General features: G+C 38.8%; 1 protein-coding gene across 9 annotated transcripts in view; it reads right to left on the bottom strand.

The window, feature by feature from the left end:
- Nucleotides 1-26,837, bottom strand: part of TMEM117 (transmembrane protein 117) — a 568,932-nt gene that overhangs the window by 13,193 nt on the left and 528,902 nt on the right. For 8 of the 9 annotated variants that reach the window (XM_049882884.1, XM_049882881.1, XM_049882877.1 and 5 more), the window contains one exon: nt 2,214-2,343. In XM_049882884.1, the coding sequence (XP_049738841.1) occupies nt 2,214-2,343 (130 nt within the window). Of the gene's footprint in view, nt 1-581; nt 1,303-2,213; nt 2,344-26,837 lie in introns of those variants that run through there. The other variant, XM_049882885.1, reaches the window with a different exon arrangement.

Genomic DNA, 26,837 nt, shown 5'->3' with positions numbered 1-26,837 from the left:
GCAGGCCTAGATCTCCAATAGTTCCCACAGCCCATTCCAAGGAGATGGCCTGACCTCATCTGTGGCTTCTCAATGAGAGAGGAGCAGGTCCCAAAGAAAGCCATTATCAGCATCACCTGGGTGAGCATTTATAAAATACCCATTTAGGGCAGGGGCACAGCAATCTGTATATGATAAAATTCCCAAGAGTATGTATGATAATCCGCAGAATTCGGCAACCACCACATCAAAATCTAAATTACATACCTTCCCACCTCTGGCAAAACTTATTAACATGCGGTATCCATTACAAAAACTCAGCTAGTTTTTCTTCCTTGTAAGTTTTTGGAAAATAGTACTTTGTGGGGAAAAGGTTTTAGTTCAAATGGAAGTCGTGTGTCTGCTTCTTTCCAAGTGCGAAGGAGGATTTACCTCGAAGCTAGTTTTTAGTGACACTGAAGCTTCAGGGACTCTTGCATGCACGGCCCCCTCCCAAGGCACTGAGTACAGTTTTAAGATATAATTGTGTATTCATTTTCTGAAGTAGGGCATTCCAAATTGTATAAACTTAGGGCACCACAAAATTGAATCTGCCCCTGTCTATAAATGACAGTGTAGATGACAAAGCCACGCGAAATAGCTCTGAATTAAATATTCTTAACAGCTTGATTATTTTCGTATCAATGGATCCTCCAATTATTTTATTTTAACCTGATGTTTCTATCCTTAAGCTGTATATTTTTGACAGGCATTCTGTAACTCAGTCAGAAACAATATTATTGCAAAGATGGCCTGGAATGAGAGTTGATAGCAAGAACAGATGGTCCAGGCAAAAGTCCACCCAAAGGGATATGATGATGCCCTGTGTGATAGCTGTTCTCGAAGTCCGAGAGGGTAGCATGCTGCAGGGATTAAGTGGGGACTCTGAAACTACACTATGTGACCTGCACTCAAATTGATTGATTTACCCAGTGAATTTAATAAATAGGCCTTATTCATTCTGAGTAGGGAAAGAAACCTGCTGCATCTTCCCTATTCATGAGCTCATTCTCCAATTTAGGAATGTCGCTTCACGCTCCAAGCAGAAAACGGCCTCCTGGTCGGGAAGCAGTACTCAGATGTTAACATTTTCTGTGCTCAGGCTATTTTTATTCAGCAGCACAGACGTTAGTGTGAGCACAAATTTCTTCAGCAGTTTTTATTATAGCAGGTGTGGGATCCTAGGCCATTGTTCTTAAACACACACACATTCCCTACCTGCATTTGAACAGCTTGGGAACTGATGCTATCCTTTATTTGTGATCATTCATCTGTCTGCTGCTGCTTTAAAAAAAAAAAAAAAAGGTACAAACTGTAATTCCATAGAGCCTTTTTTTAAGATGAGAATGACTGAGATGTTGTAAAAGAATAGTACAATAAATCATATTGGAGCCGTTTCAAAAGCAGGACATTTGAAAATGAAATAATCTGGGAATTCACAAGAGAATCACTACAGACGAATATAGGACGTGCGTTCTGCCGCAGAAATAGGTCTTACTTAAATGAGAAGTGACCTAACTCCCTAAAGGCATGTGACTGATGGTAGCTCTAATATACCATTGGTTTTTTGTTTGTTTTTTTTATTTTGGCAGTGAAGGAAGAAGGAACACACGTCGAGAGTATTAATGTTGAGAAAAATATGTTGAGTGTTATTTTGTGAAAAAGGAATCCACTCGATGAACAAAAATCAAGGTAGACTGGTATATGGAGTACAGCAGAGATAGCTCTCTATCCATACCAAAGATTTTCTCTTTGATAATACTGTATGAGCATGTTAGTCCTGGTACCAGAAGTGGCTGCCCAGATGGGGCTACATTTCCCTGCTTTCCTTGAATCAAAGTACAGCTTTGACGAGTTATCAGCAATGGAATGTGAGTGGAGGTAATATGTTTCTTTTCCAAACCAAGATGGTTAAGACACAGGTAAGCCTTCTTAACCATTTCCCTCATCCTCTTCATTCCCAGTTGCCTGTTAGATGTTGAAGTTGAAGTTAGTAGAGCCACCAGTAGCCTAGATCCCAAAATTACTGTGTAGAATCTCCAGCCGACCTGGAACCACACTGCACTGTTAAGTGAGTGAGGAATGAAATTATACTGATGCATGCCTCTGAAATATTATGGTTTGCTTTTTTACAAGCAGTTAGCATTGCCTTAATACAAGGAGACAGTCACATTGTGCTCAATTTTGTAACATACCTGTTATGTGAATATGATATTCCTCCTTGAAGATCTTCTGGAAGAAAGGAACCTTGAATTGCATGTGAGAAGTGTGTAACCCAGGGAGATTCACATCAACGTCTCCCATGAAATGTGGGAATTCCCAGTCCTGTTGGAGAAAATCAACATAAACAATGGACTGAGGATTTGTTTCACTTCTAAGTAGCAAAACACCCAAATCTTTTTATAAGCACTTGTTTTAAAATCATTTAAATGCAGCCAGCTGTTGGATGCATCAGTTTAGTTTTATGACGGTTATTTTATATACATTACATCGCTGTAAGCATTTACAATAAAAGTTAAGTCATACCTTATATCCTCAGATTTTCTTTTAATATGGTAATAAGAAACCAAGACAGAATTGATTCACATCTATATATGTTTATTCCTTTCATTCTGGAAAATTGATCTTACCTCTTATAGGAAAAAAGTGATTCATATTTTATAAATACGGGGTAATTTGGTTATGTATTTTTTGCCACTTTAAAAAAATAATGAAGAAGGTGGGGCCAAGATGGCGGACTAGGTAGACGCTACCTCGGATCTCTCTTGCAACAAAGACTCAGAAAAACAAGTGAATCGATCACGTACATAACAATCTACGAACCCTGAACAACAAACACAGATTTAGAGATGGAAAACGAGCAAATACGGGGAAGCAGCGATTGTTTCCAGAGCCTGGAGCCAGCGTCCCAGTCAGGTAACCTTTGGCGCCCGATTTAGGGCAGAGCCCAGGGGAGCTGACGGCGCAAACAAGGGGCCCAGCCCTACCCCCCTGAACTCACCCCGGGAGGGGGCCCAGCCGGTTCGCGCAGGTGGCGTGGCAACACAACCGGTGGGAGAAGTCCCCGGGAGGCAGTGACTGGTCTTGGAGCTGGGAGAGCAGCATCCCAGCTGGGGAATTGTGCCACCGGGCATTTGACTGGGCGCTGTCACGGCACAAGCATGGGGAGCTGCTCCAATCCTCTGAACTAACCCCGGGAGGGGGCGCAGCCAGTTCGCGAGAGCAGTGCAGCGACGCAGCTGGCAGGACGAGAAGTCCCGGGGAGGCAGCGACTGATTTTGGAGCCAGGAGTAAAGCATCCCAGCAGAGGAACCTTGACGCTAGGATTTGGACTGGCAGTGGAGGATCTGACTGTGACTTCAGCGGGCCAGACCCCCGGGGGCAATCTCCACACAGCCAGCACACATAGGCGACACGCCCCTTGGGAATCTCAGATATAATAGTCATTCCAAGCAAGACAAGAAACTCTGGCTATATTCTGAGGTGCTACTCTCCTATCTCTCTGATCCCTCCCCCACCCTCCCCAGGCGGCTTCATTAACATTGTAATTGCCTGAGCCAGAGGGAGAACGGCTCCGGCTCCGCAGCGGCTTTGCTTCCCCCATCCCTTTTTTTTTTTCTTTTGGTCTTTTCCTAACCCACTCTTTCGACCTGAGAGAAGAAAAAAAAAAAAAAAAAAAAAAAACCCAGGGACCAAAAATCCACTCCTAATTGGACTAAAAACACAGAACCAGCTACAGTCAAGCATATATGATCCAAATCTCAGACTTTCATCCTTACAGGAAACAAGGTGGTGGTTATAATCCAAAGGCAGTTCTGATAGGGATCTGACTGCATTTTTTTTTAGCGGATTTTCTGGAAAAACTAGTTTCCCAGTGATGGCTCAGAGACAGCAGTCCATATCAAACCACATAAAGAAGCAGACCATGACAGCTTCTCCAACCCCCCAAACAAAAGAATCAAAATCTTTCCCAAATGAAGATACAATCCTGGAATTATCAGATACAGAATATAAAAAACTAATTTACAGAATGCTTCAAGACATCAGAAACGAAATAAGGCAAACTGCAGAAAAAGCCAAGGAACACACTGATAAAACTGTTGAAGAACTCAAAAAGATTATTCAAGAACATAGTGGAAAAGTTAATAAGTTGCAAGAATCCATAGAGAGACAGCATGTAGAAATCCAAAAGATTAACAATAAAATTACAGAATTAGACAACGCAATAGGAAGTCAGAGGAGCAGACTCGAGCAATTAGAATGCAGACTGGGACATCTGGACGACCAGGGAATTAACACCAACATAGCTGAAAAAAAATCAGATAAAAGAATTAAAAACATGAAGAAACCCTAAGAATCATGTGGGACTCTATCCAGAAGGATAACTTGCGTGTGATTGGAGTCCCAGAACAGGGAGGGAGGACAGGAAACACAGAGAAAATAGCTGAAGAACTCCTGACAGAAAACTTCCCTGACATCATGAAAGACGAAAGAATATCTATCCAAGATACTTATCGAGCCCCATTTAAGATTGATCCAAAAAGAAAAACACCAAGACATATTATCATCAAACTCGCCAAAACCAAAGATAAAGAGAAAATTTTAAAAGCAGCCAGGGAGAATCAATAAGAATAAGTTCAGACTACTCAGCAGAAACCATGCAGGCAAGAAGGGAATGGGATGACATATACAAAGCACTGAAGGAGAAAAACTGCCAGCCAAGGATCATATATCCAGCAAAACTCTCTCTGAAATATGAAGGCGAAATTAAGATATTTACAGATAAACACAAGTGTAGAGAATTTGCAAAAACCAAACCAAAGCTACAAGAAATACTAAAGGATATTGTTTGGTCAGAAAACCAATAATATCAGATATCAGCACAACACAAGGTCACAAAACAGAACATCCTGATACCAACTCAAATAGGGAAATCACAAAAACAAATTAAGATTAATTAAAAAAAAATGCTCATAACAGGGAATCACTGAAGTCAATATGTAAAAGATCACAATAATCAAAAAGAGGGACTAAATACAGGTGGCATAGAACTGCCATACGGAGAGGGATACAAGGTGATATAGAACAATACAAGTTAGGTTTTTACTTAGAAAAATAGGGGTAAATAATAAGGTAACCACAAAGAGGTATAACAACTCCATAACTCAAGATAAAAGCCAAGAAAAACGTAACGACTCAACAAACATAAAGTCAAACACTACGAAAATGAGGATCTCACAATTTACTAAGAAAAATGTCTCAGCACAAAAAAGTATGTGGAAAAATGAAATTGTAAACAACACACATAAAAAGGCATCAAAATGACAACACTAAACACTTATTTATATATAATTACGCTGAATTTAAATGGACTAAATGCACCAATAAAGAGACAGAGAGTCTCGGACTGGATAAAGAAACATGATCCGTCTATATGCTGCCTACAAGAGACACACCTTAGACTTAGAGACACAAACAAACTAAAACTCAAAGGATGGAAAAAAATATATCAAGCAAACAATAAGCAAAAAAGAAGAAGAGTAGCAATATTAATTTCTGGCAAAATAGACTTTAGACTTAAATCCACCACAAAAGATAAAGAAGGACACTACATAATGATAAAAGGGACAATTGATCAGGAAGACATAACCATATTAAATATTTATGTACCCAATGACAGGGCTGCAAGATACATAAATCAAATTTTAACAGAATTGAAAAGTGAGATAGACACCTCCACAATTATAGTAGGAGACTTCAATACACCACTTTCGGAGAAGGACAGGACATCCCGTAAGAAGCTCAATAGAGACATGGAAGACCTAATTACAACAATCAACTAACTTGACCTCATTGACTTATACAGAACTCTCCACCCAACTGCTGCAAAGTATACTTTTTTTTCTAGCGCACATGGAACATTCTCTAGAATAGACCACATATTAGGTCATAAAACAAACCTTTGCAGAGTCCAAAACATCGAAATATTACAAAGCATCTTCTCAGACCACAAGGCAATAAAACTAGAAATCAATAACAGAAAAACTAGGGAAAAGAAATCAAATACTTGGAAAATGAACAGTACCCTCCTGAAAAAAGACTGGGTTATAGAAGACATCAAGGAGGGAATAAGGAAATTCATAGAATGCAACCAGAATGAAAATACTTCCTATCAAAACCTCTGGGACACAGCAAAAGCAGTGCTCAGAGGCCAATTTATATCGATAAATGCACACATCCAAAAAGAAGAAAGAGCCAAAATCAGAGAACTGTCCCAACAACTTGAACAAATAGAAAGTGAGCAACAAAAGAACCCATCAGGCACCAGAAGAAAACAAATAATAAAAATTAGAGCTGAACTAAATGAATTAGAGAACAGAAAAACAATTGAAAGAATTAACAAAGCCAAAAGCTGGTTCTTTGAAAAAATTAACAAAATTGATAAACCATTGGCTAGACTGACTAAAGAAATACAGGAAAGGAAACAAATAACCCGAATAAGAAACGAGAAGGACCACATCACAACAGAACCAAATGAAATTCAAAGAATCATTTCAGATTATTACGAAAAATTGTACTCTAACAAATTTGCAAACCTAGAAGAAATGGATGAATTCCTGGAAAAACACTACTTACCTAAACTAACACATTCAGAAGTAGAACAACTAAATAGACCTATAACAAAAAAAGAGATTGAAAAGGTAATCAAAAAACTCCCAACAAAAAAAAGCCCTGGCCTGGACGGCTTCACTGCAGAGTTCTACCAAACTTTCAGAGAAGAGTTAACACCACTACTACTGAAGGTATTTCAAAGCATAGAAAACGACGGAATACTACCCAACTCATTCTATGAAGCCACCACCTCCCTGATACCAAAACCAGGTAAAGACATTACAAAAAAAGAAAATTATAGACCTATATCCCTCATGAACATAGATGCAAAAATCCTCAACAAAATTCTAGCCAATAGAATTCAACAACATATCAAAAAAATAATTCACCCTGATCAAGTGGGATTTATACCAGGTATGCAAGGCTGGTTTAATATCGGAAAAACCATTAATGTAATCCATCACATAAATAAAACAAAAGACAAAAACCACATGATCTTATCAATTGATGCAGAAAAGGCATTTGACAAAGACCAACACCCATTTATGATAAAAATTCTCAGCAAAATAGGAATTGAAGGAAAACTCCTCAACATAATAAAGGGCATCTATGCAAAGCCAACAGCCAATATCACTCTAAATGGAGAGAACCTGAAAGCATTTCCCTTGAGAACGGGAACCAGACAAGGATGCCCTTTATCACCACTCTTATTCAACATCGTACTTGAAGTCCTAGCCAGGGCAATTAGGCTAGACAAAGAAATAAACGGCATCCAGATTGGCAAGGAGGAAGTAAAATTATCTCTATTTGCAGATGACATGATCTTATACACAGAAAACCCTAAGGAATCCTCCAGAAAACTACTGAAACTAATAGAAGAGTTTGGCAGAGTCTCAGGTTATAAAATAAACATACAAAAATCACTTGGATTCCTCTACATCAACAAAAAGAACATCGAAGAGGAAATAACCAAATCAATAACATTCACAGTAGCCCCCAAGAAGATAAAATACTTAGGAATAAATCTTACCAAGGATGTAAAAGACCTATACAAAGAAAACTACAAAGCTCTACTACAAGAAATTCAAAAGGACATACTTAAGTGGAAAAACATACCTTGCTCATGGATAGGAAGACTTAACATAGTAAAAATGTCTATTCTACCAAAAGCCATCTATACATATAAAGTACTTCCAATCCAAATTCCAGTGTCATTTTTTAAGGTGACAGAGAAACAAATCACCAATTTCATATGGAAGGGAAAGAAGCCTCGGGTAAGCAAAGCATTACTGAAAAAGAAGAAGAAAGTGGGAGGCCTCACTCTACCTGATTTCAGAACCTATTATACAGCCGCAGTAGTCAAAACAGCCTGGTACTGGTACAACAACAGACACATAGACCAATGGAACAGAATTGAGAACCCAGATATAAATCCATCCACGTATAAGCAGCTGATATTTGACAAAGGACCGGTGTCAGTTAATTGGGGAAAAGATAGTCTTTTCAACAAATGGTGCTGGCATAACTGGATATCCATTTGCAAAAAAATGAAACAGGACCTATACCTCACACCATGCACAAAAACTAACTCCAAGTGGATCAAAGACCTACACATAAAGACTAAAATGATAAAGATCATGGAAGAAAAAATAGGGACAACCTTAGGAGCCCTAATACAAGGCATAAACAGAATACAAAACATTACCAAAAATGACAAAGAGAAACCAGATAACTGGGAGCTCCTAAAAATCAAACACCTATGCTCATCTAAAGACTTCACCAAAAGAGTAAAAAGACCACCTACAGACTGGGAAAGAATTTTCAGCTATGAGATCTCCGACCAGTGCCTGATCTCTAAAATCTACATGATTCTGTCAAAACTCAACCACAAAAAGACAAACAACCCAATCAAGAAGTGGGCAAAGGATATGAACACACACTTCACTAAAGTAGATATTCAGGCAGCTAACAGATACATGAGAAAATGCTCTCGATCATTAGCCATTAGAGAAATGCAAATTAAAACTACGATGAGATTCCATCTCACTCCAACAAGGCTGGCATTAATCCAAAAAACACAAAATAATAAATGTTGGAGAGGCTGCGGAGAGATTGGAACTCTTATACACTGCTGGTGGGAATGTAAAATGGTACAACCACTTTGGAAATCTATCTGGCGTTATCTTAAACAGTTAGAAATAGAACTACCATACAACCCAGAAATCCTACTCCTTGGAATATATCCTAGAGAAACAAGAGCCTTCACACAAACAGATATATGCACACCCATGTTTATTGCAGCTCTGTTTACAATAGCAAAAAGTTGGAAGCAACCAAGGTGTCCATCAACGGATGAATGGGTAAATAAATTGTGGTTATTCACACAATGGAATACTACACATCGATAAAGAACAGGGACGAATCTGTGAAACATTTCATAACATGGAGGAACCTGGAAGGCACTATGCTGAGCGAAATTAGTTAGAGGCAAAAGGACAAATATTGTATAAGACCACTATTATAAGATCTTGAGAAATAGTATAAACTGAGAAGAACACATACTTTTGTGGTTACGAGGGGGGGAGGGAGGGAGGGAGAGGGTTTTTTATTGATTAATTAGTAGATAAGAACTGCTTTAGGTGAAGGGAAGGACAACACTCAATACATGGAAGGTCAGCTCAGTTGGACTGGACCAAAAGCAAAGAAGTTTCCAGGATAAAATGAATGCTTCAAAGGTCAGCGGAGCAAGGGCGGGGGTTTGGGGAACATGGTTTAAGGGGACTTCTAAGTCAATTGGCAAAATAATTCTATTATGAAAACATTGTGCATCCCACTTTGAAATGTGGCGTCTGGGGTCTTAAATGCTAACAAGCAGCCATCTAAGATGCATCACTTGGTCTCAGCCCACCTGGAGCAAAGGAGAATGAAGAACACCAAGGTCACACGACAACTAAGAGCCCAAGAGACAGAAAGGGCCACATGAACCAGAGACCTACATCATCCTGAGACCAGAAGAACTAGGTGCCCGGCCACAATCGATGACTGCCCTGACAGGGAGCACAACAGAGAACCCCTGAGGGAGCAGGAGATCAGTGGGATGCAGACCCCAAATTCTCATAAAAAGACCATACTTGATGGTCTGACTGAGACTAGAGGAATCCCGGCGGCCATGGTCCCCAGACCTTCTGTTGGCACAGGACAGAAACCATCCCCGAAGACAACTCATCAGACATGAAAGGGACTGGACAGTGGGTGGGAGAGAGATGCTGATGAAGAGTGAGCTAATTATATCGGGTGGACACTTGAGATTGTGTTGGCATCTCCTGTCTGGAGGGGGGATGGGAGGATAGAGAGAGTGGGAAGCTGGCAAAATTGCCACGAAAGGAGAGACTGGAAGGGCTGACTCAATAGGGGGAGAGCAAGTGGGAGTACGGAGTAAGATGTATGTAAACTTATATGTGACAGACTGACTTGTTTTGTAAACGTTCACTTGAAGCTCAATAAAAGTTAATAAAAAAAAAATAAAATAAATAATGAATCATATAACAGCATATTTCGTGTAAGAAGACACAGTAACCATATTCTTCAATTCAATCAAGAAAGGTTTATTAATCATCTCTTCTTCTCTTTTGCAATCCAGCATTAGTTTGACCCAAACAATGGAAGGCCTGAAGTAGTAGTATGAGAGACCAAGGTTGAATTAATTCCCAAGTTGCCACTAGTTATTTCCTTATTGCTCAGGAAAAATTGAGTGGGGTGACCCTCCTTCTCATAGGAAAGGGAAAGAGATGCAAATGAGGATATTTTTCAGTGTCTCACCTGCTCTTCATTTTTAGATGTTGTTGTTAGTTGCTGGTGAGTTAATTCCAACTCATGGCAAGCCCATGTGGTTGCCAATTTTAGATAAAGGCACCAAATTAAGTTCAAAACTACCATGTGAAGAGATACTGCACTAAATTTGAAGAAACATTTGAGATGTACCCATAGGCATTCATGCACATATTTTTATTTTTAAAAACGAAATAATCAGTCCTACGTTTGGTGATTTTTCAAAAGAATTTGAATGTGAAAAATATTAGTTTGAAATTTCAGTTCATTATCTCAATTATAAAAAGTCCTATTTTCCCAAGACTTTATATATGCACCTGTTAGAGGTGTACTAAAAATATAGTGCCCGAACTTTTTAGGAGTTTCCATGTCCTGTTCCACTCCCCTCTTCGTTGAGAATTCTGATTAGGTGAGAATGGGCCTTGGCAGAAAGGAGAATATGTCAGTGGTGGTAACCAAATGAGGCTTCAACATCTATTAGTTTCCTTATTTATGGATCACTTCAAGTTGCTAATAATAAATACATGTAAAAGAAGAAAAATGAAATGATGAAATTCCATCCCATTCAACAGTGTATATGCAAATCTCTTGTTGGTCTCACCTCCCTTTTTCTTCAGGCATCAGCAGCAAATGGACATATAATTTGGGAAATTCAGAAAACCTAAAGCATTAGAGCTGAGAGAATTGGGGACAAAAATATTGATAGGAAAGGGACTAGTAATAATACCTGAGAACTATTGCTGAAGTTAAAGTGTATTTGCTTTATTTTTCCCTGATGCTGTCTTTGTTCTTTCTGTTCCTTGGAAGACTCTTGCAAAGGGAATTAAAACTGGATTTAGTTTTTCGTTAAAATACAACTGATGAAAAATTACGCTTGACAAAGGGACTGATAATCAGAGTACCTTTCATTTGCCCTGGATAAATGACACAAAGCATTTTCAACAGAGCAGTTACCTTTTTATTGCTTGATTTAAGGAAGAGAATTATTCTTGGTAGTAACTGGGCAGGTATACTTAAAATCAACTTCTTTTTGGAAAGACATTCTCGGACTGCTCCCATTTGGCTTCTCCTTTCATGAACTAAATTTTTCTACTGGGTGTGAAATGGTTTTAGTTTGAAAGTAGTCTGAAGAGGTTTTTTGTACACTATGATCAAATCCTTGTTCGCCAAAAAAGAGCTCCTCAGTTATTTCCCAGCTGTCTTTGGAGATAGAAAGGTGAGTTAAGGAAATGAGAGATGAAGGAAAGAAAGGGAGGGAAAGTCTTGCTCTTTATACGGAAGATGGTCTGAAAGCTTACTGTTATTAGCCCATTTCACAGATGGAAAATTTTTACCTCAGGGAGGTTAAGTCACTTGTCCAAGGAGCTGTAGCTATGGTGTGATAGAGTTCAGGTTTTATTTGGCTCTGTAGATGACATACTTTCTTCTAGGCCACACTATCTCTAACTGGGAAAACTGACATCATCTGCAGTTTTTTTTTTTTTTTTTTAATTCAGAACTGAATTATTCTTACCTGCTATATTTGTTCTAGTTGATAATCGCTTATGGTAGGCAGTCATTACCTGCTCATCTCAGCAAAAGCCAGTTTAATGAGACTCTTTAAACTACTTTTTTTTTGTTGTTTCTCCCTAGAGGCTTCGCATTTGATTTATCTTTTTTTTAATTAGAACAACCATCATCTATCTGTCAGTTTGTTGTACTGTGCTGGCTTGTGTGTTGCTATGATGCTAAAAACTATGCCACCAGTATTTCAAATACCAGCAGGGTTACCCATAGTGGACAGATTTCAAGGGAGCTTCCAGACTAAGATAGACTAGGAAGAAAGGCCTGGAGATCTACTTCTGTAAATTAGTCAATGAAAACCTTATGACTTCATTGAAGTTTTGGACATGTCATCAGGAAGGATCAGTCATTGAGGAAAATACCATGTTTGGTGAAGTAAAGGGCCAGTAAGTATGAGGGAGACCCCCAATAAGCTGGATTGGCACAATAGCCCCAACAATGGACTTGAACATGTTAGCAATCATGATAATGATGCAGAACTGGGCAATGTTTCATCCTATTGTGTATAAGGTCACCATGAGTCCAAGTAGGCTTGAGGACAGCTAACAACAAAAGTTAGAACAAGAAAAAAAGAAGACCAACTGTAACTTTCTCCACCCAGCAACTGTCCCTGGAGTCTGACAACCAGGGAGATTTGGCTAATGGATGATTGATTACCAAACATTGAGATTCTCTTGGCATCATAACTATGGCATAACAACCAGTTTCATATACAGGCTGTATATAAATGTTATGAGAGTTATAGCCGTTTTTCCTTCTGCATAAATGTATATTTTTGAAGCGCAACGTGAAAATGTTGAATTAAGAGAATGATGAAGCAAAGTGTGTTTTTCTACTCAGCCCCAGGCTAGGAGCAGGCTGATCCTGGGATTGCATTTCACTTAATGTTCATTTATTTTGTTCTTCAAAAATGTTATCAGTGTTTAGTAATTTGAAGCTTCCTTACTTCTCTCTGTTATTAAATCTAACAATGACTATCAGATTTGTGGCTCAGTGATGTGAGAATTATTTAGGTGCATCACCATATCACACTATTCCAGTTCTCATCAGTTCGTGGTGAGGTACACATCTTAACAAACTCCCAACTTTGCATCTTACTTCAAATACGAGACACAACCAATATTCATTCAGATGGGCATATTTCCCATATAAAAATAAATGAGGAGTACCATGATATATATCTGTACTTATTTCTTGCATGGTATGGTTTACTTCTGCCCATAGCAATAAAAATCAGGTACTGATCTCTATTATTCACGGGCCACATTTAGAGAGAATTTCAGGGCAACATTAAGCACAGAGGCAAGATGATCTCAAGATATCCTGGATTCATCATTTCCCCATGTTTTCTCATTGAGATCCATGCCTCGGGGTCGAGGGAAAGAACTTGGTACTATGCAGGGGAACTCAAGCTTGAAACGAATACTGTTTTGATTTCCCCCAAGTGGCATTCAATTCCCCAAATCAATGAAGACACCTCATTTCTATTTAGAGACCCGTTAGAGGGTAAAGATGTAATAACACTGATTTCTCTGCTTTGCAAAACAAAAGGCATAGTATCAGAACAAAAATTATATTTCCTGGGCTAAAGATTAGCCACTTGCTTTTTGAGGAAATTAAGAGACAGATTAGGTTAGACTTTACTGAGTAGTATTGCTAACCATTTAGAAGCAGAATGGGCAATAGCTTCTAAAATGTTACCATAAAATATCAACATTTTTTCAGTGTAATACTGGGATTAGATTATTAAATTCTAAATGGTCTTTCTCTCTTTCCTAATTTCTATTCCACCATATTTCAGAACTGAATTTAGATTCATGTATATCAGAACATCATTCTACAAAGAATTTCCTCAGCTCGTAAAGTGTCCCTAGCTGTTCTATGCTTAGCAGTGTCCTAGCAACAGAAGTTCAGATGTCAGCGAGCAGTGGTGGCCCACAGAATTGTACTCATGTTTTGAGTGATGTTTTTGTTGCTTAAGAACCTCAAATGCCTGATTTCTTTCTGCAACCCTGTGCTGCTTCTAATGGGCACAGTTGCTGTGGACTCACTTGGCTGAATAAATCCTTGGAAACCTTGACACATAATAGATTTTGCTTATTCATTTGTTTATTGTCTGTCTGCCCCACTGGGATGCGAGCTCCAAGGAGCTTACTGAAACTTTGTCTTGTTCACTGCTGTATTCCCTATACCCAAATTAGTGCTCAGCACATAGTAAGAACTCAAATATTTTTTTGGATTGATGAATGGAGCTCTCTGAAAGTTAACACATACATCAATCCCTTTTTGGTTTCATGTAAATAGAAACCAAGAATGGATTTCAGTAAATAGAGACAACACAACAAATACTTGTTTCTTCCTGGAAGTAATGATCACGAGGATGGCTCAGGGCTGGACAGTGTTTTGTTCTGTTGTACGTAGGGTCACGATGAGTCAGAACTGACTCAATGGCACCTAACAACAACAGCAACATCTGTAAGTAGGTAACTTTGTATGTGTAAATATTACATATCAACTTAAGATTCTTTAATATGAATATGAATAAATATGTTTTAATTTTTCCCTATAAACTAGGTATACTGGAGTCATGCGGAGTATAACACAAAAGTTAAGCCATTTGCCAAAGATCACAGAGAAAAGGAGTCAGTGGGTGGTTAGAGAAAGAAAATGGAGGTTAAACGTACATATTGTGAAACAAGGTAGTTAATGTTTGAGGAGTTAGTAAAAATGTGTGCTGAGATGATCCAAGACACACTCTTAGCCACCATGTAAATGCAAAGAAGCTCAGGAGACATTTTCAGCCAAGTCAGAGACCAAGGAAAGAGAATGTAAATCAATATACAATTAAGAAAAAAAAGGAAAGTAGGATCATGTCCCACAGTGGATGACAATGGTAGAGGTGTTAGGCAAGACTGACTCTAAGAGACGCCCTGTAATAAAATGTGAAGGAAACAAAAAAGGATAGCAGGAGGCTACTTCTCACATGTTCTTAGACAAATACTCTTTTCTTAAATGTTGTGCTCTCATTGTCTCTTAATATTCACTGTTTTGTTTTCTTCCCTCCAGGACAAATGAATTCTATAACCTTTTGGAGTTTTCTCTCAAGAGACACAAATGCTATTTAAAAGATTTAAAATCTATGGGAGAAAAATCTTGGCTTTCTGGTTGAAGTAAACTTTGCCAACAAGTAGTAGAGATGGTAGACCTCAAGCATCACTAAAACAAATCCAAGTCAAAGAGTAAACACTTACTTAAAATATCTTCAAAGGTGAGAGGCAGAGCCAAGATGGTGGAATAGACAGACGGTCCCCTCAGCCCTCTTTACAACAAAGACCCGAAAAAACAAGTGAAAGGAGTATATTTGTGACAAGCTGGGAGCCCTGAGCATCAAAGGCAAGCTTAGGCAATGAACTGAGGGGAAGGAAGGGACCATTCAGAAGCGGAGAGGAGTTGTCAGACCTGAATTGCGGGGAGCCCTCAGGCACCATTCCTGGAGTGGCTGTGGCGGTGGCAGCGGCGGGGGCAGGCTGGTCTTAGCTTTCGGCCACAGTTTCCTCACACCTTCGGAATCTGAGCAGAAGGACGCTCTCCGCAAAAGCTAAGTACTTGCGTACATTTTACCACCCCCCCTCCACCGCCAACCCAGCTTCAGTGGCTGAATCCCTAGGCCTGAGATAGACCCTGGTGAGCACCTGGAGCCATTCTCCTGGCCTTGGGGAAAGGATAAAAATTTGCAACTGGGGGGAAAAGATAATTTGCAGGCTCCATTAACTGGGGAGCTCAGGACAAAAGCGGCTCCTGTCCAGGCATAAACCGTCCGTGGACCTTGAGCACCTTTCCCTTCTCCATGGACCTGTGTGGGCCTATTTCAGAATAGGCCCTTGTTGGCAAACTCCAACCATTTCAGCTGTGCGGTGGAGAGGTGGGTGTTTGATGTTTGACATTGCTTTGCCTATTAAACAAGGTCCTCAACTACCTACAACAGGGACCTAAGGAATGGTGGCTCCACTCAGGTCGCCCAGCCACCTGCGACAGGGGTCCAGGGATAACTGGTACTTCCCAGTCCTTACAACAAAAACTTTGGGTGCCCGTGGTCCCTCTGCAGAGCCCACCTGCCAACACGCTGTAGGGAACAGAGATGCGTTTTCCTCAGAGACACTTGGGGGTTGGTTCTCAGCTCCCTGCCTTGTTCAGAGCATGACCCCCTGCTGCAATCAGATACTGGTATATACGCCAATCACCCCTGCCCCTCTAAGACTGTAAGACAGAGCCTGTACCACACACTTGATATCAGCTACCTGGAAACCTGAGGTGAATTCATACAAGAAAACTCAATGAAGTCCTAGACTGATAACAGATCTAGCCAGCTGGGGACAGGACACCAGAGCTCCAAAGGCAAAAATCATCAAGCTAGCTCACTCAAGCAACCCATAAGGGTATACCAAAACAAAACAAAGCAAGCAGCTGCGACACAGTAAGCAAGCATAAACTAATACAATAACTTATAGATGGCTCAGAGACAACAGTCAATATCAAGTCACATAAAGAAACAGACCATGATCACCTCAACAGGCTCTCAAAACAAAGAATCCAGGGACCTTTTTGATGAAAGTGCATTCCAGGAATTACCAGATGCAGAATATGAAAGTTTAGTATACAGAACCCTTCAAGACATCAGGAAGGAAATGAGGCAATACGCAGAACAAGCTAAGGAACACACAGATAAAGCAACTGAAGGAATCAGAAAGATTATTCAGGATATAATGAAAAGTTTAATAAGCTGGAAAAATCCATAGACAGACAGCAATCAGAAATTCAGAAGATTAACAATAAAATTACAGAATTAGATAACTCAGTAGAAAGTCAGAGGAGCAGAACTGAGCAAGTAGAACCTAGAATTTCTGAACTCTAAGATAAATCACTTGGCACTAATATATTTGAAGAAAAATCAGATAAAAGAATTAAAAAAAATGAAGAAACCTTAAGAATCATGTGGGACTCTATCAAGAGAAATAACCTACGAGTCACTGGAGTACCAGAACAGGGAGGGATAACAGAAAATACAGAGAAAATTGTCGAGGATTTGTTGGCAAAAAACTTCCCTGATATTGTGAAAGATGAGAAGATATCTATCCAAGATGCTCATCGAACTCCACATAAGGTAGATCTTAAAAGAAAGTCACCAAGACATATTATAATCAAGCTTGCCAAAACCAAAGATAAAGAGACAATTATAGAGCAGTAAGGGATAAAAGAAAAGTCACCTACAAGGGAGAGCCAATAAGAATAAGCTTGGACTACTTGGCAGAAGCCACGCAGGCAAGAAGGCAATGGGATGACATATTTAAAAAATTGAACGAAAAAAATGGCCCACCAAGAATCATATATCCATCAAAACTGTCTCTTAAATATGAAGGTGAAATTAAGATATTTCCAGATAAACACAAGTTGAGGGAATTCGTAAAAACCCAACCAAAACTACAAGAAATACTAAAGGGAGTTCTTCGGTTAGAAAATCAATATCAGGTATCGACCCAAGACTAGAACACTGGGCAGAGCAACCAGAAGTCAACCCAGACAGGGAAATCCAAAAAAAACAAAGCAAGATTAAAAAAAAAAAAAAGCCCAACACAGGGTAATGGTGATGTTATTATATAAAAGACAACATTAAAATAATAAAAAGGGACTAAAAAATGTAATCATACACCTTCCATATGGAGAGGAAAATACGGCGATACAAAGAAATAAAAGTTAGTTTTAAATTTAGAAAAATTGGGGTAAATAATAAGGTAACCACAAAGGAGACAAACTATCCTATTCATCAAAATAAAATACAAGGGAAAAATACAGACTCAGCAGAAACAAAATCAACAACAACAAATATGAGGAAAGAACAATATATTAAAGAAAATCTACTCAGCACATAAAATCAAGTGGGAAAAAGAAGCTGTCAACACATAAAAAAAGACATCAAAATGATAGCACTAAATTCATACCTATCCATAATTACCCTGAATGTAAATGGACTAAATGCACCAATAAAGAGACAGAGAGTGGCAGAATGGATCAAAACACAAGACCCGTCTATATGCTGCCTGTAAGAGACACACCTTAGACTTAGAGACACAAACAATCTAAAACTCAAAGGATGGAAAAAAATATATCAAGCAAACAATCAAAAAAGAGCAGGAATGGCAATATTAATTTCTGACAAAATAGAATTTAAAGTTAAATCTATCAGAAAGGATAAGGAAGGACACTATATAATGATTAAAGGGACAATACGCCAAGGAGATATAACCATATTAAATATTTATCACCCAATGACAGGGCTGCAAGATACATAAAACAAACTCTATCTACATTGAAAAGTGAGAGAGACAGCTCCACAATAATAGTAGGAGACTTCAACATACCACCCTCAGTGAAGGACAGGACATCCAGAAAGAAGCTCAATAAACACACAGAAGATCTAAATGCCACAATCAACCAACTTGACCTCGTAGACATATACAGAACACTTCACCCAACAGCAACCAACTATACTTTCTTTTCTAGTGCACATGGAACATTCTCTAGAATAGACCACATATTAGGTCATGTTTTGGATTCTGCTAAAGCAAGCCTTAGCAGAATCCAAAACATTGAAATACTACAAAGCATCTCCTCTGACCATAAGGCCATAAAAGTGGAAATCAATAACAGGAAAAGCAGGGAAAAGAAATCAAACACTTGGAAACTGAAAAATACCCTGCTCAAAAAAGACTGCATTAGGGAAGACATTAAGGATGAAATAAAGAAATTCATAGAATCCAATGAGAATGAAAACACTTCCTATTAGAACCTTTGGGACACAGCAAAAGTGGTGCTCAGAGGCCAATTTATATCAATAAATGCACACATCCAAAAAGAAGAAAGGGCCAAAGTCAAAGAACTATCCCTACAACTTGAAGAAAAAGAAAGGGAGCAATAAAAGAAACCCACAGGCACCAAAAGAAAACAAATAATAAAAATTAGGGCTAAACTAAATGAGATAGAAAACAGAAAAACAATTGAAAGAATTAACAAGACCAAAAGCTGGTTTTTTGAAAAACTCAACAAAATTGATAAACCATTGGCCAAACTGACAAAAGAAAAACAGGAGAGGAAGCAAATAACCCAAATAAGAAATGAAATGGACGATATTACAACAGAACCAAGAGAAATTAAAAGAATCATATCATATTACTATGAAAAACTATACTCAAACAAATTTGAAAACCTAGAAGAAATGGATGAATTCCTAGAAACACACTACCTACCTAAACTAACACAAACAGGGGTAGAACAACTAAATAGACCCATAACAAAAGAAGAGATTGAAAAGGTAATCAAAAAACTCCCAACAACAACAACAAAAAAGCCCCGGCTCCAGAGAGCTTCGCTGCAGACTTCTACCAAACTTTCAGAGAACAGTTAACGCCACTACTACTAAAGGTATTTCAGAGCATATAACCAAACTCATTCTATGAAGCCACCATATCTCTGATACCAAAACCAGGTAAAGACACCACAAGAAAAGAAAATTATAGACCTATATCCGTCATTAATGTAGATGCAAAATTCCTCAACAAAATTCTAGCCAATAGAATTCAACAACATATCAAAAAAATCATTCACCATGACCAAGTGGGATTCATACCCGGTATGTAGGGATGGTTCAACATTAGAAAAACAATGTAATCCACCACATAAATAAAACAAAAGACAAGAATCACATGATTTTATCAATTGATGCAGAAAAGGCATTTGACAAAGTTCAACACTCATTTATGATAAAAACTCTCAGCAAAATAGGAATAGAAGGAAAATTTCTCAACATAATAAAGGGCATTTATACAAAGTCAACAGCCAACATAACCCTAAATGGAGAGAGCCTGAAAACATTCCCACTGAGATCGGGAAGCAGATAAAGATGCCCTTTATCACCACTCTTATTCAACGTTGTGCTGGAAGTCCTAGTCAGAGCAATTAGGCTAGATAAAGAAATAAAGGGCATTCAGATTGGCAAGGAAGAAGTAAAAGTATCTCTATTTGCAGATGACATGATCTTATACACAGAAAACTCTAAAGAAGGAATCCTCAAGAAAACTACTGAAACTAATAGAAGAGTTCAGCAGAGTATCAGGATACAAGATAAACATACAAAAATCAGTTGGATTCCTCTACACCAACAAAAAGAACATACAAGAGGAAATCACCAAATCAATGCCATTTACAGTAGCTCCCAAGAAGATAAAATACGTAGGAATAAATCTTACCAGAGATGTAAAGGGCTTATACAAAGAAAACTACAGTACGCTTCTGCAAGAAACCAAAGCAGACTTACATAAGTGGAAGAACATACCTTGCTCGTGGATAGGAAGGCCTAACATTATAAAAATGTCTATTCTACCAAAAGCGAGCTATACATTTAATGCAATTCCAATCCAAATCCCAACAACATTCTTTAATGAGATGGGGAAACAAATCACCAACTTCATATGGAAGGGAAAGAGGCCCCGGATAAATAAGGTATTACTGAAAAAGAAGAACAAAGTAGGAGGCCTTACTCTACCTGATTTTAGAACCTATTATACCACCACAGTAGTCAAAACAGCCTGGTACTGGTACAACAACAGATACATGGACCAATGGCACAGAATTGAGAATCCAGACATAAATCCATCCACATATGGGCAGTTGATATTTGACAAAGGCCCCAAAACAGTTAAACAGGGAAAAGACAGTCTTTTTAACAAATGGTGCTGGCATAACTTGGTGATCATCTGCAAAAAAATGAGACAAGACCCGTACCTCACTCCATGCACAAAAACTAACTCAAAATGGATCAAAGACCTCAATATAAAATCTAAAACGATAAAGATCATGAAAGAAAAAATAGGGACAACATTAGGAGCCCTAATACATGGCATAAACAGTATACAAAACATTATAAAGAACGTAGAAGAAAAACTAGATAACTGGGAGCTCCTAAAATGAAACACCTATGCTCATCCAAAGACTTCACCAAAATAGTAAAAAGACTACCTACAGACTGGGAAAAAGTTTTTAGCTGTGACGTTTCTGATCAGCACCTGATCTCTAAAATCTACATGATATTGCAAAAACTCAACTGCAAAAAGACAAATAACCCAATTAAAAAATGGGCAAAAGATATGAATAGACACTTCACTAAAGAAGACATTCAGGTAGCTAACAAATATATGAGAAAATGTTCACGATCATTAGCCATTAGAGAAAAGCAGATCAAAACTACAATGAGACTTCATCTCACTTCAACAAGGCTGGCATTAATCCAAAAAACACAAAATAATAAATGTTGGAGAGGCTGTGGAGAGATTGGAACACTTCTACACTGCTGGTGGGAATGTCAAATGGTACAATCACTTTGGAAATCGATTTGGCACTTCCTTAAAAAGCTAAAAATGGAACTACCATACGATCCAGCAATCCCACTCCTTGGAATATATCCTAGAGAAATAAGAGCCTTTACATGAACAGATATATGCACACCCATGTTTATTGCAGCACTGTTTACAATGGTAAAAAGATGGAAGAACCAAGGTGCCCATCAGTGGATGAATGGATGAATAAATTATGGTATATTCACACAATGGAATACTACACATCGATAAAGAACAGTGAGGAATCTGTGAAAGACTTCATAACGTGGAGGAACCGGGAAGGCATTATGCTGAGTGAAATTAGTCAGTTGCAAAAGGACAAATATTGTATAAGACCACTATTATAAGAACTTGAGAAATAGTTTAAACTTAGAAGAAAACATTCTTTTGTGGTTATGAGAGGGGGAAGGAGGGAGGGTGGGAGAGGGGTATTCACTAATTAGATAGTAGATAAGAACTACTTTAGGTGAAGGGAAAGACAGCACACAGAACAGAGGAGGTCAGCACAACTGGACTAAACCAAAAGCAAAGAAGTTTCCTGAATAAACTGAATGCTTTGAAGGCCAGCGTAGCAGGGGCAGGGGTCTGGGGACCATGGTTTCAGGGGACATCTAAGTCATTTGGCATAATAAAATCTATTAAGAAAACATTCTGCATCCCACTTTGAAGAGTGGCGTCTGGGGTCTTAAATGCTAGCAAGCAGCCATCTAAGATGCATCAATTGGTCTCAACCCTCCTGGATCAAAGGAGAATGAAGAACACCAAGGACACAAGGTGATTATGAGCCCAACAGACCGAAAGGGCCAAAGGAACCAGCGACTACATCATCCTGAGACCAGAAGAACTAGATGGTGCCTGGCTACAACCGATGACTGCCCTGACAGGCAACACAACAGAGAACCCCTGAGGGAGCAGAAGAGCAGTGGGAATGCAGACCCCAAATTCTCATAAGACCATACTTAATGGTCTGACTGAGACTGGAAGGACCCCAGTGGTCACAGCCCCCAGACCTTCTGTTGCCCCAGGACAGGAACCATTCCTGAAGCCAACTCTTCAGACATGGATTGGATTGGACTGGACAATGGGTTGGAGAGGGATGCTGGTGAGGAGTGAGCTTCTTGGATCAGGTGGACACTTGAGACTATGTTGGTATCTCCTCCCTGGAGAGGATATGAGAGGGTGGAGGGGGTTAGAAGCTGGCAAGAAGGACACGAAAAGAGAGAGTGCAGGGAGAGAGTCGGCTATCTCATTAGAGGGAGAGTCATTGGGAGTGTGTAGCAAGGTGTATATGGGTTTTTGTGTGAAAGACTGACTTGATTTGTAAACTTTCACTTAAAGCACAATAAAAATTATTAAAAAAAAATCTTCAAAGGCATATTCTCTAATGTGTTTTTGTGTACTCTATGACACCAATGAACTCTCCAAATTGTTGTTGTCCAACAATGTAATCTATCCTAAGGGCCTATTTTGTACTGTTGTTTAATGCCTTCTCTTCATCAATAAACTTTGTGTTACTTGCAAAGACCCATATGAATTTTTCTGCTAATTCCAAAGCCAATATATATCAGTGAGAGATAAGTCATTGTCCAGTGCCTATGAAAATACATCAATCCCAGAGCAGGCCTGAAAAGTAAGTATGTTCTGTCACTTTCCAGAGACCTAGCTATGGGGCTCTGGCAACATATCAGTGGGTTTTTAGAAACAGGCTTTGTTACATATGGACATCTTGAAAGCATTATTCCTTTAATGTAACAAGGTGGAAAAGTGTCTGATGAAATACATTGGGCCTCATTTACAGATGTCCAGCCCTGGCAAACTGATGTGATGGAGGGCAAAATAAAAGTCATTCTTGTGTTTACAACTAATAGAAATGCATCATGTGGCATCTAAGAATAATGGGAAATCAATACCCCTCACTGGGGCAATACACTTCACCAGTATACAAGGAAAGAGTGCTTGACATCTTAGAAACTCCTGGAAAAGGAGAAAGAAACAAAGAAAAAAAAAAAAAACACAAAAATCAAACAAAACAAAACATTGGCTATGTCCAGTTACAAAGTTAGTACAAAATCTAAATGAACACATTGTCGTAATTCAATGGATAAACTTATTTTGGATAAAGTCTTCCATCAGTTCTTAAATAAGAATTTGACCTACTTAGCATTTCTTAAGAATAATGTTAACCATGTAAAAAAGTTGGAAAATTTCTGACTGAAATGAGTCCTCCTTTAAAAAAGAAAACAGTGGAATGTGGAAGGAAGTTACTAGACTGGACATTTTTGTATTATTTTTCAGACACTGGCTGTAGTTCAAAAGTACACAGGCCTTGCTTATTCTGTGCTTTATTGTATTTGTACATTTGGTACAAAATGTTACTGCTTCAGTATCTGTTCTAGCTCTACACATGCTGCCAGCAATGGTCACAGTCAATTGTCCAAATGACTAATTTCTTCTGTGGATTATAGGGGAAAATTAATTGCATACTGTCAAAAGAGTAGACAATATTGTTCTTAGTAAAATTTTTATTTAATATTGAGGCCATTTTTCTCCATGAAAAAATAATAATGGTGGAGATAAGTGGGAAAAATGTGATACAATACAAAAAATATGTCACAAATAATAGAGTGTGAAGTAGATTTAAATATCAGATAGGTGGTAGAGCTGAATGACTTTTAGGGTCACTGGCAGTATTTTCATTTCCTTGACTACTTTTTTTTTTCCCCCCAACAGTGTCTCATGGAGCATGTATTCTAGTTGGGGAAAGAGACCAGCTAATCAGTAAATAAAAATATAATATTATGTCAAATACTGATAAGTGCTAGGAAAGAAGTAAAGCAGAGTAAGAAGATGGAGAGAAGTGAGTCAAGGGTGGGTGCTATTTTAGAGCTGTCAAAGGAAAACTTCTCTGAGGCGACATTTGTCTGGAGTCCTCATTAATGGGAAAGAGCAAGCCATGCAAAGCTCTCGAGGAAGAGGATGATATCTGCTAGAAGGAAGAGTAAGTGAAAAGGCCCTGAGGAGTAAACGAAATGGGTGTGTTCAAGAAACAGCAAGATGGGAATAGTTACAGGAGCACGTCAGATGGATCTGGGCTGAAAGTAGAGAATACAAGAGAGATGTTTACCTGTGGTTTATTGACTGTGCAAAGGCACACGCTGTGTGGATCATAACAAATTATGGGTAACATTGTGAAGAATAGGAATTCCAAAACACTTAATTGTGCTCATGAGGAACTTGTACAAAGACTAAGAGGCAGTTGTTTGAACAGAACAAGGGGGTGGATGCTGCATGGCTTAAAATCAGGAAAGGTGTGCACCAGGGTCATGTCCTTTACTATATTTATTTAATCTGTATGCTGACCAAATAATCTGAGAATCTGGGCTATATGAAGAAGAACATGGCATCAGAATTGGAGGAAGACTCATTAACAATCTGTGATATGCAGATTACATAACCTTGCTTGCTGAAAGTGAAGAGGACTTGAAGCACTTACTGATGAAGATCAAAGACTACAGCCTTCTGTGTGGATTACACTTCAACATAAAGAAAACAAAAATCCTCACAACTAGACCAGTAAGAAACATGATAAATGGAGAAAAGATCAAAATTATTAAAAATTTTATTTTAGTTGGATCCACAATCAAGACCCATGAAAGCAGCAGTTGTCAAGAAATTAAATGACGTATTACACTGGCAAATCTGCTGCAAAAGACCTCTTTAAAGTGTTGAAAAGATGTCACTTTACGGACTAAGGTGTGCCTGATCCAAGCCATGTATTTTCTATTGTCTCATATGCATGCAAAAGCTGGACAATGAATAAGGAAGACCAAAGAATTGATGCCTTTGAATTATGGTGTTGATGAAGACTATTGAATATAGCATGGACTGCCAGAATGAACAAATGTGTCTCGGAAGAAGTACAACCAGAATGCTCCTTAGAAGCAAGGATGGAGAGACTTCGTCTCAGGTATTTGGCCATGTTATCAGGAGGGATCAGTTCCTAGAGGAGGACATCATGCTTGGTAAAGTAGAAGGTGGGTGAAAAAGAGGAAGACACTCATCGAAATGGATTGAGACAGTGGCTGCAACATGGGCTCAAACATAGCAACAATTATGAGGATGGCAACAATTATGAGGACGGTGCAGCACTGGGCAGGGTTTTGTACTCGTATACATAGGGTCGCTATGAGTCAGAACCAACTCGATGTCACCTAACATCAACAACAGGAGCATAAGGGATGTGGACACTAGTAGGGTGGCTGTAGGAGGAATGAAGACTTATTAAGAGATTGTGCAGTAGTTTAGGTGTGAGATGATGGTGGTTTAAAGAAGTCTGGTCAGATGGTCAGATCGAGATATATTTTAAAGGTATAACCAGCTGAATTTCTGGAAGGGTTGAATGTGGGGTGCAAATAACGAGATAATCAGCAATGATTTCTAGATGTTTGGCTACAGCAACTTGTAAACGGCAGTAGCATTTACTGAGAAGGGAGACCAGGAAACCAGTAGGCTTGCAGAAGATAGGAAAGTGGATAAGGAGTCTAGACGTCTATTCAGGAAATACTAATATGGAAAAGCGTGTTAGTTGTCCAAGTGGTGGTATTGCATAGGCAGTTGGGAAGCTTAGAAGGAAGACCAGATTTGGAGATATAGATATGGTAGTCACTGGTGTATCTACTGACTTAAGTGCATAGAACTGAATAAAGTCACTGAGGAAGGGAGTGCCAATACTCACAAGAAGAGGTCCAGGGACTGAGTACTGAGGTTGGAAGAAAAGGAGCCAGTAAAGAAAACTGAAAAGGAATAGTCTGAGAAGGACAGGAGAAGGTGGTGCCCTAGAATCCAGATGAAAAAGTGTTTCAAAAAAGGAGTAATCAACTATGCTAAATGCTGCTGAAAGTATGAGTAAGAAGAAATTTGAAAATTAGCCTTAGGATTTGGCAGTATGGAGATTGTTGATCTTTATAATACTTCTGCACTCCAAAGGAAACTGATCCTGGGGACAAAAGCCTGATTGGAATTGTTGTAAGGGAAAATGGGAGGTGAGAAGAAGACACGATAAGTATAGAACTCTTATGAGGAACTTTGCTGTTACTGGAAACAGGGTAAAGAGGCAGTAACCAGACAAGGACTATCGCTAAGTTAATTTTAAATAACATGGCTAATGCAAAATGACTCGATGGCAGTTGTTTTGGGTTTTTAATGCAAAACAAATTGTATTTTGGTAGAACAGGGGATTCTCAGACCTGAGGTTCCCTTTTTATATTGTCAGTAGTTTCTTTTTCCCATAGCTGATGTTAAAAGCCGGTGTGCATCAGTATGGATGTACTGGTTGTTTATAGTCAGTGTTCATTCTGATCGGGCCAGTGT

The sequence above is a fragment of the Elephas maximus genome, chromosome 4 (assembly GCF_024166365.1).
Source record: "Elephas maximus indicus isolate mEleMax1 chromosome 4, mEleMax1 primary haplotype, whole genome shotgun sequence".
Classification (NCBI taxonomy): domain Eukaryota; kingdom Metazoa; phylum Chordata; class Mammalia; order Proboscidea; family Elephantidae; genus Elephas; species Elephas maximus.
This window is presented reverse-complemented; position numbering and strand designations above follow the sequence as displayed.